The sequence below is a fragment of the Nothobranchius furzeri genome, chromosome 5 (assembly GCF_043380555.1).
Source record: "Nothobranchius furzeri strain GRZ-AD chromosome 5, NfurGRZ-RIMD1, whole genome shotgun sequence".
In the NCBI taxonomy this organism is placed as follows: domain Eukaryota; kingdom Metazoa; phylum Chordata; class Actinopteri; order Cyprinodontiformes; family Nothobranchiidae; genus Nothobranchius; species Nothobranchius furzeri.
In genome coordinates, this window is record NC_091745.1 from 15,697,508 (window position 1) to 15,716,620 (window position 19,113).

Genomic DNA, 19,113 nt, shown 5'->3' on the forward strand with positions numbered 1-19,113 from the left:
CAGAATTTGTTGCAGATCCAAGGGACCAAAATACAAAATCAAGAGTCTATGCTGGTAGCACAGACATCTGCGCTGGAGGGAATGACCAAGAGGGTTTCTGATCTGGAGCAGGCGCTTGCGTCAAAAGCTTGTTGTGCCAAAAAGTGACTGTTTGAAGACACATCTACTGAGGACCCTGTTTCACAGTCCCCTGTGGCCAACAACATGTCATTCCAGAGTTTGCAAGCAAACAAATTTTAAGCTGACGCTTACTTCAACTCCCATCTGAGCTTCTCCATACCAGACAGAGACTCCCACTCAAGCCTCTTCCTGTCATGTTGTGGAGGGTGGAGATGGTGGACCATGTGTGGTGGAGGGTTCCGGAGGCAGGAATGCAGGCACGGATGAAAAATAAAAATGGTTTAATTGTAGAATGGGGTGAACGGACAAAACGGGCAAGCACAAACACAAAAAGCAACAGCAACAATGATCCGACGCAGACTGGAACAAGGAGGGAGGTATAAATACACAGGGAAATCAGGAACACATGGGCAGGTTAACGAGGGGCAGGTGAGGACAATAAGGATCAATCAGGGCAGGAGAGAGACACAGTCAGGAAGGCAAGGGCAGATCATGACACTCCCTCCCGTAGACCTGCACAAGAATCTACACTCCAAGACCACCCAGTACCAACCCCAACTCCGACACCAGACATTACTTTGAGGACTTTGCCGTCGGACAGAGAGGAGACTTTTTACAACATCACCCAGACGTGTACGCTGTCTTCATGAGTATTGTGCCATTCCAGACATATAACAGCTGGGTAAAGAAATGCAACTGGGTAGGCACAAACGGGAAAATGACCCTTCCTGAGAATGTGAAAGAGCGGGTACATTCCTTAGTTTCCCAGTGCTTCCCTAACCTGTGTGTGGACCAGTGGCACAAGGTATGCTCTGTCGGATCGGTAAGTTCCCAGCAAACAAACTGAGTGGTGCATGTGCGTAAGAATGTTGGATAGAAAAAGGCATACCAATTATCATGTGTTAGCTGTGTATTTATTTGTGTGTGTGTGTGTGTGTGTGTGTGTGTGTGTGTGTGTGTGTGTGTGTGTGTGTGTGTGTGTGTGTGTGTGTGTGTGTGTGTGTGTGTGTGTGCATGTGTGTGTGTGTGTGTGTGCGTGTGTGTGCGTGTGTGTGTGTGTGTGTGTGTGTGTGTGTGTGTGTGTGTGTGTGTGTGTGTGTGTTAATTACAGAGAAGCTGATTTCTCTGTCGAGGGGGTTCAACAAATGGCCACATATCAATAACACCTGACAGTTATTTCTATAGTCAGATTTTCTATACTCTTTCTAAATAGTTTCTCTCTTATAGACATGTCCTCATGGTCACACTGATTGGAAATGGACTTCACAGCGACATTTTAAGTTTGGAATGCTTGCTAGGGATTTTATGTTAGGTGTAAACTGAGGGGCTAGACCCGTGCCAAAACCCGTGCACGCGGATTCACGGGTTCACATCGCGCGTGTGAACGGGACTCGCGAGTGAAAATATACATGGCGAGAGGTCATTTGTGCACTGAGAGGGAGCAAACTGTGTCTGTGAGCGCACAAGGATGTGCACAAGTGTCACACATGCGTGTGCACGTTGCCAACGAGCACACAGCAGAGGAAAACGTGCGCGCCCAGCAGCCTCTCTGCGCGCTCGGTTTCTGACTCCGCTCGCTCGGCTGTTAAGGGGTTTTGGCACTCTGGAGGCGTGGCCTGTGGCAGATCTTCTCTGTCCTCTGATTGGTTAGTTTTGCCCGCAGTTTACCCTCTACCTCATTGGCCCATTGGCATCCTGTCGGACCAAAATGATGGGAGCTATATAAAAAAATCTGATATTCAGTAGTTGTTGTCATAGCTCAGCTGGTAGAGCGGGTGACTCTCCCCCCGGAGGATCCAGGTTTGAGTCCAGGCAAGGAAAATAGAGTAGGTGTTATGCTATTTTTTCCTAATTCCTGTGATATTATTTTACACTTGTGACCGTTCAACTGTCTTAAACGTCCGAATGTTTGCTGGGCAGTGTTTTAAAAAGTGCACATAAGCTAGATGGTTTTAACCATATAAAATTATATTTTTTGTGATACTGGAAAAATACATACTGAAATAAAACTACTGATTGAAAACTTTATGACTGTGGTTGTACAATATATGAGTTACTAATAAACTGCAAAGGCCCTTAGAGTGGGGCTTCCAGAGAGAGAGAGAGAGAGAGAGAGAGAGAGAGAGAGAGAGAGAGAGAGAGAGAGAGAGAGAGAGAGAGAGAGAGAGAGAGAGAGAGAGAGAGAGAGAGAGAGAGAGAGAGAGAATTTGTATTCTGTCAAAGTTGTAATATTACTTCAGCCACTCTTGAGAGGAGACTCCAGGTAAAAATAGACTTGTGGGTGTAGGTGTGTTCAAGTTTAAAAAGTTCTTGCCTCATTAATGTATTGTTTATTTTTTTCAGTATTTAATTGACAAATTATCCTTTCGAATAATTGATGAGTTACATAATTGTCCATTTAGAATTGTTGAATGGACTGAGTCAAGTTTGGTGCACTTTTTATATTTCAAAACATGTTTTATTTTATTTTAATGATGCATATAAATAACTTAAATGTTAATTTAATGAAATATTTCTATTTTTTTCATTACCTCACCCTTGTTTTGACAAAAACGGGACCTTGCTGGATAATATCATGGAGAAACTATTTGTTCACAGTACATGGCTCAGTGAGGATCTGTGTACCAAAGGAGGAGATACTCAGAAATCTGTCTGCAGATTGTTACAACCCAGACTGGAAGTGGTGGGCTGTAATAAGAAAGGAGACCAAACAGAGGAGTGGGGGTTCAACAACTGATTTATTTAACCAAAGTAAGGATTTACTAAAGCAAGTTAGTGAACAGAAAAGGGCCAGTGAGGACTCTCCACCACACAGGAGAGACCCAGTGAAAGCAGAAAAACAGTAGGCTTTGTAGGCAACATCCAAGGTGCATCAGGGTGGATCATGAAACCACTTGGGTAGCAGCAGCTGACATCTCTTAGCTTGCAGTACTCCACTATGGCTGTAGATGTGTTCAACACTAGATGAGATTGTGTGTGATCCAGAGGGGCAGACAGAGTTTGGCCTTTTGGAAAATAAGTGCCCAAAGGCGTGTATTTTTCTGGACTGTCTACACATTATGCGCAAAAATGACACACATAATATAAAATAAATATATAAAGTGCACCAAACTTGACTCAGTCCATTCAACAATTCTAAATGGACAATTATGTAACTCATCAATTAATTATTTGAAAGGATAATTTGTCAATTAAATGCTGAAAAAAATAAACAATACATTAATGAGGCAAGAACTTTTTAAACTTGAACATACCTACACCCACAAGTCTATATTTACCTGGAGTCTCCTCTCAAGAGTGGCTGAAGTAAAATTACAACTTTGACAGAATACAAATTCTCTCTCTCTCTCTCTCTCTCTCTGGAAGCCCCACTCTAAGGGCGTTTGCAGTGTATTAGTGACTCATATATTGTACAACCACAGTCATAAAGTTTTCAATCAGTAGTTTTATTTCAGTATGTATTTTTCCAGTATCACAAAAAATATAATTTTATATGGTTAAAATCATCTAGCTTATGTGCACTTTTTAAAACACTGCCCAGCAAACATTCGGACGTTTAAGACAGTTGAACGGTCACAAGTGTAAAATAATATCACAGGAATTAGGAAAAAATAGCATAACACCTACTCTATTTTCCTTGCCCAGACTCAAACCTGGATCCTCCGGGGGCAGAGTCACCCGCTCTACCAGCTGAGCTATGACAACAACTACTGAATATCAGATTTTTTTATATAGCTCCCATCATTTTGGTCCGACAGGAAGCCAATGGACCAATGAGGTAGAGGGTAAAGTGCGGGCAAAACTAACCAATCAGAGGACAGAGAAGATCTGCCACAGGCCACGCCTCCAGAGTGCCAAAACCCCTTAACAGCCGAGCGAGCGAAGTCAGAAACCGAGCGCGCAGAGAGGCTGCCGCGCACGCAGAGAGGCTGCCGCGCGCTCACGTTTTCCTCTGCTGTGTGCTCGTTGGCAACGTGCGCACGCAGGTTTGTCACTTGTGCACATCCTTGTGCACTCACAGACACATTTTGCTCCCTCTCAGTGCACAAATGACCTCTCGCCATGTATATTTTCACTCGTAAGTCCCGTTCACACGTGCGATTTGGAGCCCGCGTGCACGGGTTTTGGCACGGGTCTAGCCCCATAGACCAGAATCTCCTCAGAGCTGCACGGAAGCCTTGCTCCATGGTCTCACTGAGCTCCTCCCACGCCTGGGTTTTTGCCTTGGCGACCACCCGAGCCACATTCCACATGGACCGCCAGTACCCGTCAGCTGCCTCTGGAGTCCCACAGGCCAAAAAGACCTGATAGGACTCTTTCTTCAGCTTGACAGCATCCCGAACCGCCGGTGTCCACTAAACATACAAAAATTGTTCACTGAAAGAGAAGGTAATTATGAGTTGTGTGAGGATGTGATAATATTTAGCATACACAACAAAAATAATCAGTAAATTATCATATAGATAGTAAAAACTTAAACCAAAACAGGAAATTGATGTTAACCTTTGACCTCATTTTCCACCTGTGAACGAGTGAAAGGTAGAGCTAGTGGTAAAATGGATCGGGTTTTGTTGCCCACATTTCCACGGGTTCAGTCAGAAACGAATGAATCTTTGGAAGTGATCTCAGACCCACAAAAACCTACTGATCTGGATGAAGAGAGTCAACCCTCAACCGCCGCAGCAGTCCAGGGTTTTGCCGCAGGAAATGCTAACACTAACGTTAGCTAACCTTGCAACACTATGGATGGTTTTCCGTGTGGCTGTATGTGTTTATGATTTCATGGAAAAGTCAGCGATTGTTCATATGTTTATGACGTATATTAATGATTGTTTCAGGTGTTGTTGAGGTGTTGTGCACGCATGTGTATCTGCTAGTGTTGAAGGTGTTTTAGAGAACAATAGGTACGCATGACCACTTCCTTCATAGCACCCTCAATAAAAAGACTGGCTCCTTCATAGCACCTGCAGAAAAACATTTCAGGAGCCGCCACTGAACTAAATACACAAATACAGGAATGTTCTCCCTTGTATGACCCAATGGTGCTGATTAGGCCAAGTAAAGTGATCTGCTACAGCTGCTCCAACTCCAAGACCACTGGCAACTCAAAGAAAAACATATTAAACAATCATATAAACACCTACAGACTAAAACCGATAAGTAACTGAATGTGTGCACTTCATACAGCCACCTAAACAGTCAATCCATAGAAACAAAACACTCACATTTTCTAAATAAAAGAAACATTACCAGACTGCCATTCACTTGAGGTGTGACAGCAGGGCAGTTGTCACAAGCATCTTACTGGAAATACTATATTTGTGTGGAATGGTTTAGAATTAAACAAAGCTCTTAAGGACTGACAGACGGTTCCATCTTTGCACGATTAACAGTCATCCTTCTGTGTTTGATGTGTTTCAGCGGCAGCCATCTGACTCAGCTCAGTTTCTCACTAGGCCAGAGTAACTGGAAAAAACCTGAACATTCACTAATATCACATTTTTAGTATATAATATAGAATTGTTAACATCTACATCTCCTGTCATTATAAAAATGTGTTTCTTAGCGCTGCACAAAATATCGTAAATATATCGTTATCGCGATATCTGCATACACAATATGCATATCGATTAGAACAGATAAATATCCCAATGAATGGTCAGTTCTAATGTTTGCTACACATAACACATTCTGTCAATCAAGTGGAAGCATGATGTTTTTCAACAAATCAAATAGAGCTCTTCAACCATTTGGCCAATTGGGTGGGTTCTCATAGGTCAGATGCCCGCCCCCGAGGCAGACGGCCCTTAATTTTGATGGTTAGCAAACACCTGAGTTAGCTTTGTTCTGCTCTTTCCGCTGATCCTACTTTTCCCGGGATCCACTGATAGCCTTTTCTTGTTCATTTTTCTTCCCTTTCCTCAAATCTTTGTCATGTTGTGAGGGTGGAGATGGTGGACCAAGTGTGGTGGAAGGTTCAGGAGGCAGAAGAGCAGGCACGGATAAGGTAAAAATGGGTTTAATAACCACGGGAGCGACAGGACAAAACGATACATGCACATACAACAATGATCCGACATAGAGACGGGAGGTATAAATACACTGGGGAAAATCAGGAACACATGGGCAGGCTAACAAGGGGCAGGTGAAACCAATAGGGACTAATGAGGCAGGAGAGGGACACAGTCAGGAAGGAAGGGGCAGAACATGACAGTACCCCCCCCCCCCCCCCCCTTAAGGGGCGGATACCAGACGCCCACAAGGCTACACAACACAGGAGGCATGGAACACTTGACTCGGGAGGACTGGAAACACTCGACTCGGGACACTTGGACTTGACCTGGACTGGGACTCGAAGACTGGCACAGGGACTCGAAGACTTGACTGGACAGGAAACACTTGACTGGAACGGAAACACTTGACTGGAACGGAAACACTTGACTGGAACATGACGACTTGACTGGAACATGAAGACTTGACTGGAACATACTGCAGCAGCAGGCGTGGGACCCAGCAGGAACTGCAGCAGCAGGCATAGGACCCATGCAGGAACTGCAGCGTGAAGGACCTGCAGGCATAGACCCTGCAGGCGTGGACCAGGAAGTGGATGATCTGTAGGAGCGACGCAAGGAAACCAGGATCGGCGGCAGGTACTTGACAACCGGTCTGAGCAGGTGCACAGCACGATTCGCTGGGTCTCAGGCAGAGGCTTGGGTCCAGGGAAGCAGGAGAAGAGCGGGGAGACCAGCCCTACCACCCTGGAGAATGATGGCGTGCGTAGGGGGTGTAACTCCCTCAAAGCTCCAGGATCCGTGGCTTCCATGAGAAAAAACAGGATGGGGGCAGAAAGCAGGGGAGGAGAAGGGTTTGACCACCACAGGAACAAACTGGATGCGTCGAAACCCACTCAATGGTTCGACCACCGCGGAAAACAGGTAGGATGCGCCAAACACCTTGAGTCCGAATCTCCTTCCGCTAAAAGGAGAAAAAGTAAAAAATTAATCCTCCAGGGAGATGTATAAGTGCTCACCACAGTTCCAGGTTGGTCAGATAATTCTGTCATGTTGTGAGGGTGGAGATGGTGGGCCAAGTGTGGTGGACGGTTCAGGAGGCAGAAGAGCAGGCACGGATAAAGTAAAAATGGGTTTAATAACCACGGGAGTGACAGGACAAAACGATACATGCACATACAACAATGATCCGACACAGGACATAGAGATGGGAGGTATAAATACACTGGGGAAAATCAGGAACACATGGGCAGGCTAACAAGGAGCAGGTGAAACCAATAGGGACTAATGAGGCAGGAGAGGGACACAGTCAGGAAGGCAGGGGCAGAACAAGACAATCTTTTGCTTTTCTCATTTTTATGAATTTTTTACTTCTTTGTTTTTGATTAGTTTTGTTCCTGAGTTAAGTTTTTATTTATTGCAAGTAATATTGTCATCGCAATATTAATAATTGTTATTGAATATCGCAGGTTTTCCTAATATCAAGCAGCCCTAGTGTTTCTTATCAGAACCACCTTAAAACAGTCAGTTTGGTATAAAACCAAATCCTTCTGATTCATGTTCATCCTGATCTCACTTGTGTTGCTCAACCTTTTATTTTGGTCACAAAACTGGGCTCTGTTAAGATACAGAAAGATTCAAAAACCAATTACATGGATTTTTTTCTACTAAGGCCTTCTGCAATGAAACCGTGTGATAATAACATTCACAGATCATGGTTCATTTGAAAATGTAAAAATGATTAGCAAATAGCTGAAGCTTCTGGGGTTTTCTAGGAGCAAAGTCAAGTTTCTGTGTATTTTCATGTCTGTGGTGGACGCAAAGTCCAACAACCAGCATCTATTTATCCCAGAGGAGAGAGCAGCAGCATCTCTGCTCCTGAGGCTGCACCATGACGACCGCTGTCATGGCTGGGATCCGTCTTCCACCACATGAGGCTCACTTTGTTCCTCTCGTCCCTCTCCCCGGTCTCTGAATCACTCAGGTCAGTGCTCACTCCTGTTTTTAGTGTTCGTGTCAGCTGGGCTATCACATGCAGGATGAAAGGAAGGAACTTTTCGGCCCTGTTCTCCGAGTTTCTGCACAGATGGATTAGGTCACGTGTTCATCACGAACATATTATTCTCCTGATTATTTTAGCATCAAATGCACAGAAAACTTGAGACTTTTGTGTTTTATTGTCCCCCTCATTTCTCTGGAGAGTTTCCCTTTCAGCAGCCGCTCTGCAACACACTGGGCTTTGCCTCTGAGTCAACTTATAATTAATGTGATAACTCAGGCTCCCTCTTTGTCTTTATGGGTCTTTTCTTTGATACACACCCACGCCCAAAGTGAACTTCGATGACGTGCTTTGGTTAAAAAATGCAGGGCAGAAAGCTAAAGTAATCAAATTTCAACGTGATAGCTTATTTTAGGGTGAATTTTCAGCTCTTTTAAACAAGGCACCCCGAGCCTTCATCAGGCATTTAAATACGGAAGTCACAATAAAATGAATGCAGCTCCTTCAAATGTTGTTCCTGTTCACTCCTGCTGGCAGGTGCTGAAACCCCACTCAGAATCAACATAAAAATGCGTTTTCTGCCCAAATTTTTATTCAAAATAGCTTTTAAACTTCTGCATTAGCCTGGTGCTTTTAATAACAGTAATGGGATGATTAACTGCAGCAGTTTTGACACAAAACCCCCTCTGGGTCATGTTGAGGAGGTGTTTTAATTAAAATTAAGAAAATATGCAGATTAAAGGAGCTTATTTGTGAAATTATAAGCAGTTTGAAACGTCTATGTGATTAAAAATAACCCGACCGCCCATCATAGAGAATGCTGATTGAGTTGTTAAAAATCACCCAATCGTGCGCCTCAGACGCACAGAAAGGCGTGCCTCGGATTGCGCTTAAATTCAAGTCGTTTGTTGTGAGGAGTAGAGTTCGCGTTGAATACTCACCGTGCTAGAAGCGAACGCGTGTTGAATCCATGCATATGTGATTTTTTTGGTGCGTGAACATAACGACGTTGCGCAGATTAGACTCGCTGTTGCACCTGGAGGGCGGAATTGTGCCACATTGGAGCGTTCCGGTGCGCACCAGAGGACGGTCCAAGCAGCAGGACATCTTCAACTGAAATTTGAGTTTTGCATCAAAATATTTTAGGTTAGACATCTTATATGCAAGTTACCCTGATCAATTTTAAAACCAAACGGTGCGTATTTGTTGACAGGAGTCGCAGACGCGCGCACTGATCCTCCTTTTTTATGGCTGACGCCAGAGACTTTCGGCCGACTGGACCCAGATTTAGGATTTAAAAGTTCCGTTATTTTTTTTTTATAATTATTTTTTTTGTCCTGCATTCCTTTCCGGACTCCGTAGCGATGATGACTGAGAACAATGAGATGGAGGGCGACCCGCAGCTCCAGCGCTCCGCGAGCAACATCCCCATCCAGCCGGTCACCTCCAAGGCAAGTGGCTCAGTTCGGGCTTTAGTCCTGCAGCTGTTTGGATCAGAATCAGAACCTGGATCGAGTTTATCTGTAAAGTTTACAAAGTTGCAGATAAAAAAATCAAAGAAAATAAGGAGTTTCCCTCAGTTTCTTTTGAATTATTTGGTCATTTTAGCCTCTCTAACACAGATTTTTTTTTCCTGAGCTGTAATTGAAGGATTATTTCACAAATGGATCCTGATGGTTGCGTCATTAGGTGTAGCCTGTAACGCAGGAGCTGATGTCACGCTGACTCTATACGTGTCGTCGTCGTCCCCCCCCCCCCCTACACACACACAGATGTTCAGAAACATATTAAAGTTTGTTTTAGCTGCCAAAGAGCCTTGAAGGATATATGCAAATTTAATTACGCTTCGAATTGTGAGGTTTTCACTGACGAATCTTGTGATTCTGATAAGAGGTCTAGACAGAATTAAGCTAAAGGAAAAAAAAACTAAAGAAAAAGATTAAGAACAGGTGAGAAAGCCCCACCCCCTTTAGATCAGGTAGACATCATTCGGAGTTTAAAGGGGTCACAGGCAGTTGCACTTTACATGACTGAACTGTTTCTGTATCTTATGTCTTTTTTTTTACACACTAGCACTATTTACATATATTTAACATGGCAGTTTAAACATTTTCCATTGTTTTATTACCAAACTTGATGTGTTATTACAAAACCACAACTGTTGAAACCCTAACAGGTAGGCGGTGAGGTCTTCTTCCACCTGCTGCATCTCTCACGGCTGTTGGTTTGGTCTCAAATCCTCTCAATGCAGAGAGTTTACACTCAGTCTTCAGCAGACCAATAGAAACACCGTAAGATATTTTCTATCAAAACAGGAAGTGAAGGATCTTTTTTAATTGCCACTCTGACACAAAACACTGTAGAAACATTTCATTATATTTATTTTATTTTGTAACATGCACATCTCCTGTCTCATCAACAAATGAGAATATGAACCCTGAACACTTTTATGTCCACCTCTCAGGTCACTTCACTTCAGTGCGCTACCAACACTATCTATAGTGGGGACGGTGTGCTGCTGACCTCTACTCAGGACATTGTGGATCGGTGGGCAGAATTCTTCGAAGACCTCCTCAATCCCACCGACACGTCTTCCAGTGAGGAAGCAGAGTCTGGGGACTTTGGGTTGGCCTCTCAAATCTCTGGTGCTGAGGTCACTGAGGTGGTTAAAAAGCTCCTCTGTGGCAAGGCTCCAAGGGTGGATGAGATCCACCCGGAGTTCCTTAAGGCTCTGGATGCGGTGGGGCTGTGTTGGCTGACGCGGCTCTGCAATATCGCGTGGACATCGGGGGCCGTCCCACTGGACTAGCAGACTGGGGTGGTGGTTCCCTTATTTAAAAAGGGGGACCGCAGGGTGTGTTCCAACTACCGGGGGATCACACTCCTGAGCCTTCCTTCTATTCAGGGGTTCTGGAGAGGAGGGTCCGTCGGATTGTTGAACCTCAGATTCAGGAGGAGCAATGTGGTTTTCGTCCTGACCGTGGATTACTGGACCAGCTAAATACCCTTAGGGGGATCTTGGAGGGTGCGTGGGAATTTGCCCAACCAGTCTACATGTGTTTTGTGGATTTGGAGAAGGCGTTTGACCGCGTCTCTCAGGGGGCCCTAGTGGGGGGTACTCCGGGAGTATGGGGTACCAGGCCCTCTGATACGGGCTGTTAGGTCCCTGTAGGACCGGTGTCAGAGCTTGGTCCGCATTGCCGGCAGTGAGTCGGGCTCGTTCCCAGTGAGAGTTGGACTCCGCCAAGGCTGCCCATTGCCACAGATTCTGTTCATAACCTTTATGGACAGGATTTCTAGGTGCAGCCAAGGTGTGGAGGGCATCCGTTTTGGTGGCCTGAGGATCAGGTCTCTGCTTTCTGCAGATGATGTGGTCCTGTTAGCTTCATCAGAACGTGATCTTCAGCTTTCACTGGAGCGGTTCGCAGCCGAGTGTGAAGCAGCTGGGATGAGAATCAGCTCCTCTAAATCTGAGACCATGGTCTTGATTCGGTAAAGGGTAGAATGCCTTCTCCGGGTCAGGGATGAGGTCCTGCCCCAAGTGGAGGAGTTTAAGTATGTGAGGGAAAACTGGAGTGTGAGGTCGATAGGCGGATTGGTGTTGCATCTGCAGTGATACAGGTGTTGTACCGGTCTGTCGTGGTGAAGAGAGAGCTGAGTTAGAAGGCGAAGCTCTTGATTTACCGGTCGATCTACGTTCCTACCCTCACCTATGGTCATGAGCTTTGGGTAGTGACCGAAAGAACGAGATCGCGGAGACAAGCGGCTGAAATGAGTTTTCTGGCTGGGCTCTCCCTTAGAGATAGGGTGAGAAGCTCGGTCATCAGGGAGGGGCTCGGAGTAGACCCGCTGCTCCTCCACATCGAGAGGAGCCAGTTGAGGTGGCTCGGGCGTCTGGTCAGGATGCCTCCTGGACGCCTCCCTGGTGAGGTTTTCTGGGCACATCCAACCGGGAGGAGACCTAAAGGTAGACCCAGGACACGGTGGAGGGACTATGTCTCTCACCTGGCCAGGGAACGCCTTGGGATTCCCCCGGAGGAGCTGGCCCAAGTGGCTGGGGAGAGAGAAGTCTGGGCCTCTCGCCTTAGGCTACTGCCCCCGCGACCCGACTCCAGATAAGCGGGTGAAAATGGATGGATGGATGTTTAGTGGCAGTTTATAATTTCTCGCTTTGAAGAAAATTTGAGCTGTTCTAAACTTAAAGTCTCTTTCTGTTGTATTTCTCTTATCCTATGGCACCATCTAATGGCTGACAAGCATTTCACACAAAACATCTGTTGATCCGTTTGTTTAAGATGGCGACTTCACGTTTCTGTTTATAAATGTGCCTCTGTAGCCGACAAACAGCTAAAACACATTATTTTACGAGTATTATTCTCATGTCATGTTGTGTTCTCATTTATTTATATTTTAGAGACTTTCTTGTCTGTTAAAAGTTCATCAACTCTGCATCAGTCGAGGTATTCCTTAAATTTGAAGCAAGTAAGCGGTAATCTAACGCTATTGATTAGTTCTGGTGGGTGCTCAGTTTCATATTGCATGGAGCTCTGCGGGGCAGGGGGCGTGCTTAGCAAAAAAAAAAAAAGATGTATAGCTTATATTATATCACAGTACATGAGACAATCCCTTTTACGGATTTCTGAAAAATCATGCATAATGTCTGAAAGGGTTAAACTCCAGAAAGCTACTTTAACTAACATAAAAATACCTGCGTGACCATCAAAGTTCTTTTCATTTCCACACACCAGCTGCTGGTCTGAAGGTTACGGTTTAGTCTGTTTCGCTATCTTTGTGACCTTAACGAGCAAGTCACCCCAAATCACTTTTTTTTGCTGATAAACTATATAAATGAGTGTCTAATCGCACTGTAGAAAGGTGTAGTCAATAATTTGGCACTTTAGTGCATCTTAGCCTAGAACTGAACTGAATTTAAGTCTGCCATTGCTATTGGCAAACACGTTAGCTGGTGCCATATGACGTCACAATGTCGCTTTGAGCCTGTGTTTCTGTGGTTGTATTTGTTAGCGACCCCGCCCTCTTGGTCTGCCAGGCAACGCTTCCCATGTGGTGCATTTTTTCAAACAGGAAGTGGGAGTGAAGTAAGACTCTGGTAGGGGGTGACTTGCTCAGAGCCACTGGTGGTTGCCATGGCGACCTTAATGAGTCACTGGCAGCAGCTTTAATGTTTCTTTTGATCTAAATTATTTTTCCTTCTCTGATACAGTTCATGCATCAGAACCTGAACCCTTTGTCTGACCGTAGATCATCCCAAAGCTGATGCTGGAAGTAGAATTTGTAAAACCATTCTCATTATGATCATTTTAATGGGATTTTGTGACATTTCGTTTTTGCACATTGCATCTTTTTCTCATTTATGATCCTGCCAGCTTTTATTGTGCAGCAAAATGGCATCTGCAGAAGCAGATCCCTTTACTGGAGCTGCCTCCCTGCAGCGTGAATTATTCCAGAGTGTCCTTGTGATTCCATTTGATTTGTTGACTCGACTGTATAAACAAAGTCTTCCAGTGCAGGAGCTGTGGGAGCAGCACGCTGAATTCATCAGTCTGCTTCATCCACAACTTCCCTTGAGTGAATCCTTCGTCTCAACCCCGTGCCCCCTCTTGCTGCCCACGCACCAACAAGGCACGCTGCATGTTTGGAACAAAGTGACACTTCTGCGCTGCACAGCCAGGTGCTTCACGGGCCAACTGCCTCTGTGCTGCAACTAAATATTTGATGTCCTCTCTGAAAAAAGTCAAGTCGACATTGCTGCCACCAGCGTTTCTTCTGTGGTGATCCGTTCTGTGTCGGCTGGAGGCAGGGCTGATCTGTATTCCCATGGACCTGCTTTGCTCTGGTTTAACTACGTGACATCCTGGAACTCATCCATCCGCTTCAATCGTAATATGCCTCGCTTGAATTAAGCACTTTCTTTTACTGTAGCCCCCCAAAAATAAAAAAGAGACTGTTAAAATGAACACTGTATGATCAGGTGTGGTCCCAGGAGACTGAAACTCCATGTCTATTTTAAATACTTAATTAGGTCCGTTGCTAAAGGGGTTAATCTTGGAGGACTCTAATCAGATGCAGATGATGTTTTAATTTGATTGGCAGCGAGAGTCTGTGACTCACTTTGGTAACAGATGCTGTCAGAAATCTACCAGGGGTACATAGATGGGTACATATGCAAAAAATAAAGTACAAATCAAGGACGGGTCAAAGGCTTGTGAAAGACGAAATGAAACCTTCTCAGCTCTGGTGCTCTTTGGGGATGTTTCAGAACATTTGATGCTTTTTGTTAGATGACACAAGTAAGATTTATGAGCCCAAACAAGAAAACCAGCTTTACATTTCTGCTTGATCAGTCCACTGAATGATGACAAGACCACAAATTATCCGTGCGTCCACTTTGGAGTGCTTGTCCCAATCTTTTTAACACACACACACAGAGAATGATGAAACATGGCTGCCATTCTCAGCAGAAAAGATGGCTCCTCTCTGGAGCTCCAGAATCTGAATTAGATCTTCTCCTGGGTGGATTTAAACAAACATTTGACTTTTCCAGAAACATCTGGACGCAGGTATTTTGATTTTATGATGACCGCTGTAGAACATTATTACCTTCTATGTATTTAATGTTGGAGGAATGAATTGTGTTGTTTGCCAGGACATAAAACAGGAATTATTGCTACGCAGCCCTTGAATGTTGTGTTATATTTTACAGCTTGTGGGGATACTCATGCTTGTAAATAAACATAACATTTTAAATTTAAATTAGGATGAGTGCAATTAACTTTGATTGAGCTAACAAGTTCAGAAGAATCTTTCTAAAGAGTATTCTGGGATGTATCTGCAATTGATTAGTAGGAATTATTCATGAAATCTTCAGAGAAACACACTTTAGAATCCGTGAGAAGCCACATTTTTAGTGCAGAGCAGGGGCGTCTCCAGCATTTAAGGAACACCTGGGCTTAGCCCAGACCACGAGTGATGTTTTACTTTAGCCAAAAACAAAAGTGTTATCTTTTAGGCACGGTATTATTCATAGTCGATTATATGATGATAGATGGATGGATGGATGGATGGATGGATGGATAGATGGATAGATGGATGGATAGATGGATGGATAGATGGATGGATAGATGGATGGATAGATGATAGATAGATGATAGATAGATGGTAAAAATCTAGGATTTGAAAAGCCTGATCACGTCAGACATTTCAATTAAAATGTGGAGAGGGGATGTGTGAGTCACCACGGTAGCAAGCCCAGCTTGCTGTGAGTGAGTGAGTGAGTGAGTGAGTGAGTGAGTGAGTGAGTGAGTGAGAGAGTGGCGAGCAAGCCTGTGGCTAATGAGTGAAAACAAAAGACAAAAAAAATCTGGGGCTGAAATGGGCTAGTGACACGGCTGGTGCAGAGGCGTCGCATACGACAGGCAAGGCAGGCAACGCAGGCAATTGCATGAGGGAGGGGCAGACAAACCTTGAATTCAGAGTCACAGCAGTGAGACGGTGAAAAGGTGTCCATTCTGTCCACGACCCATACTCCCTGACTCCATATGTGTCATTTTAGCCAGGGACATGTCCCCACCAGTATGTATAGCTGACCATATGTTCCTGCCACCCAATCTTTGTTTATTACATGTCATTTCATTTCCTTAGTGATACTTTAACTGTGAGCAAAACAGAAATGTATTTAGTTGGATACATTTTCAACATTTAATGAATTTATTTACTTTAATTTTCTACATAAAAAGTGTATTGCAAGATGGGAAATAAGTTCCATCCAACCAGTGAGCAGCATGCTGAATAGTGAACACAGGTGGATAACCTACTGTTTACACTTGGTTAGTATCAAGCTTGATAAAACTGGATCATTTGTAGTTAGTTTAAATAGCAGTGCTGCATTTTCAGCACAGTTTTGTTGGCTATTGGTCCCATTGTTTCTCTCGGACTTTGTCAAGAGCAGTTCTACTGTGACACCACAGGTACTTTTTACATGAATCTGGTGGATCACAGACAGCTCAGCTTTGGTGAAAGAATGTGGATTTAAATGAAAGCTGAAACAGTTAATTAACTCATGGGTATTTTTCAAAGCAAGCCTTTATGTGCTACTATAGTGTACAGTGTGGAGGTTAGGAACTTGAGCCAGATTCTGAACACTTGTCATTACACTACAGTGCATATTGTAATTAAACATTAAACAAATGTGTTTATGGTTATAACCCCTAAGAACATTGAAATCCTAACTGCTAAATCTGGACCCCCCCCCCCCCCCCCCCCCACTCCCCCAACACACACACACACACACACACACACACAATGGCCCTCTGGAGATTTTCCCCCTAAGAATTTTCCTGCCCAAACGAAGAAACAGTACAATTGTTCCTAGTCTGCACCAAGGCTTTGTCACATGGAGGTGCACACAGACATCACTGCCATTAAAGCAGAGAAGAGCCGGTAATAAAGGCTGGTTGTCCAAAACGAATGTTAAACCTTAAATGAAACAGTACAAGTGGGGGTCCTAACTAAAAACTAAAGAAATTTCAATATTGTGCAAAAGTTCTATTATTTCAGTGATTCAGCTTAGACTGAGAGACCATCTAAAGGCCCAGGAACCCTTTGAAGGTTTTCTGGATTCATTAGCCGATTGGAGTTTGACACTCCGAGTCTAGAATGTTGAACATGTTCACAACGTTCTAGTTTTCTGAGATTTTGAGTGTGGGGTTTCCATTAAGCTGTAAGCAATAATCATCACAATTATAACAAATAAAGGCTGAAATATCTGGCTTTATGTGTAATGAGTCTATGTCATAGTTTCACCATTTAAATTCATTTACTGATATAAATGTTTTGGAACACCATATTCTAATTTTTTCAAGTTTCACCTCTAATTGGCGAGTGATATGATCTGCTTGTGTATTTGATCACCATCCTTTAAATGACGTTTTAAAACACAAAAGTTTAACCTTCAGTGTTTTTTGTACAGAGAGCATGCTGGCAAAGTGGGACCAGTTCATTTCAACACAAATTTTCACAGTTTGATGATTTATCGTGGAGCTGAAATCAAATTGGAAATTTTTATTTGATCAACTGAAAATCTCATATTTGTTTAAATTCAATTCAGTTATATATATATATATATATATATATATATATATATATATATATATATATATATATATATATATATGTATGTATACACACACACACTCAACAAAAATATAAACGCAACACCTGTCTGTTACGATGACGAGCTGGAGTCAGGTCAAGACCCCGATGAGGACGACGAGCATGCAGTTGATCTTCCCTGAGGCGGTTTCTGACAGTTTGTGCAGAAATTGTTTGGTTATGCAAACCAATTGTTTCAGCAGCTGTCTGAGTGGCTGGTCTCAGACGATCTTTGAGGTGAACCTGCTGGATGTGGAGGTCCTGGGCTGGTGTGGTTACACGTCGTCTGCGGTTGTGAGGCAGGTTGGATGTTCTGACATATTCTCCGACATGCCTTTGGAGACAGCTTATGGTGGAGAAATGAACATTCAATGCACGGGCAACAGATCTGGTTGACATTCCTGCTGTCAGCATGCCAATTGCACACTCCCTCAATGCTTGTGGCATCTGTGGCATTTTGCTGTGAGATAAAACTGCACATTCCAGGGTGGCCTTTTATTGTGGGCAGTCTAAGGTACACCTGTGCACTACTCATGATGTCAGATCAGCATCTTGATGTGGCACACCTGTGAGGTAGGATGGATTACCTCAGCAAAGCAGAAGTGCTCACTATCACACATTTAGACTGATTTGTGAACAATGTTTGAGATAAATGGTAATATTGTGTATCTGGAATGAATTTTAGATCTTTAAGTCCATCTCATTAAAAATTGGATTAGAAACAAAGGTGTAGCATTTATATTTTTGTCGAGTATATATATATATAGGGCTGTCGCAATAATCGCAAGAACAATATATCGCAATATTAAGAAACCCACCGCGCTGCATGACGTGCCACCGCAATTACCGCACTTGATTAAATCTCGCGACAGCGCATGCTGAGAGGTAAAGTCCGCGCTGATCGAGGAGATAGTAGGGCACTTTTTTTTATTTCTGTTAGATGTTGCAGCCAAATTTGCATTTCAAAGTTAAACCTCCTGAATGTTGTTTTTAAGTTCAGTCAGAGAATGCCGTTACTGCCCTTTGATCTGCATTCAATAAAGTGTTAAAAATGGCCATGTATTTTTTTCTAACATTTTTTAAATGTGTAAGCACAATGTTTCAAAGAAAATATTGCCATGAGCTTAGTAATTAACAAACAAATTTGCTAAGTACATAAATAAAAATGGGGTGCAATAATATCGCATATCGCAATATTGAGCTGCCCTGACTCACCGCAGGGGGAATTCCTCAATCGCGACAGCCCTATATATATATATATATATATATATATATATATATATATATATATATATATATATATATATATATATATATATATATATGTATATATATATATATATGTATATATATATATATATATACAGATATTCAGCTAATATAGCACCAAATCACAACAAGAGGCGTGTCAGGCACTTCACAAAGTAAGACATTCTAATTGAGTTAATTAGTTGAAAGTACAAAATGGTGGAGAATGTTGTTTTGTGCAGGGAGGATAAAGGCCTGATAGCTCTGAGAGACGCCACAAACATGATGATAGTCTCACTTTAAAGAAATGGGAATGGAAACATAAGAAACTGACTCCTTCATGGAAAACACATCCTTTATGGTTAAACACTGATACTGTTGTGTGAACTGTTGTTTCAGTGAAGTGTTGTTAACGATATAACCACAGGTGACCGCCATTTTTTATCAGAATCAAACGCCCCTTTGAAAACCTGCACTCTTTTAAGTCCTCTTCACATCTTGTTAGCACTCACCTCGGCTGAAGAGGGCGAGTGTTCTGTGAGTAAAAGAGCCCTGAAACGTGAT

The 19,113-nt window shown here is 43.4% G+C and overlaps 1 protein-coding gene across 2 annotated transcripts in view; it reads left to right on the forward strand.

The window, feature by feature from the left end:
- Nucleotides 1–9,013: 9,013 nt before the first annotated feature.
- The window catches only part of LOC107395456 (SH3 and cysteine-rich domain-containing protein 2), a 64,776-nt gene continuing 54,676 nt past the window's right edge, over nt 9,014–19,113 (forward strand). For both annotated transcript variants that reach the window (XM_054738081.2, XM_054738082.2), the window contains exon 1: nt 9,014–9,581. In XM_054738081.2, coding sequence (XP_054594056.1) covers nt 9,495–9,581 — 87 coding nt within the window. In that variant the 5' untranslated portion in view covers nt 9,014–9,494. The remainder of the gene's footprint in view (nt 9,582–19,113) is intronic.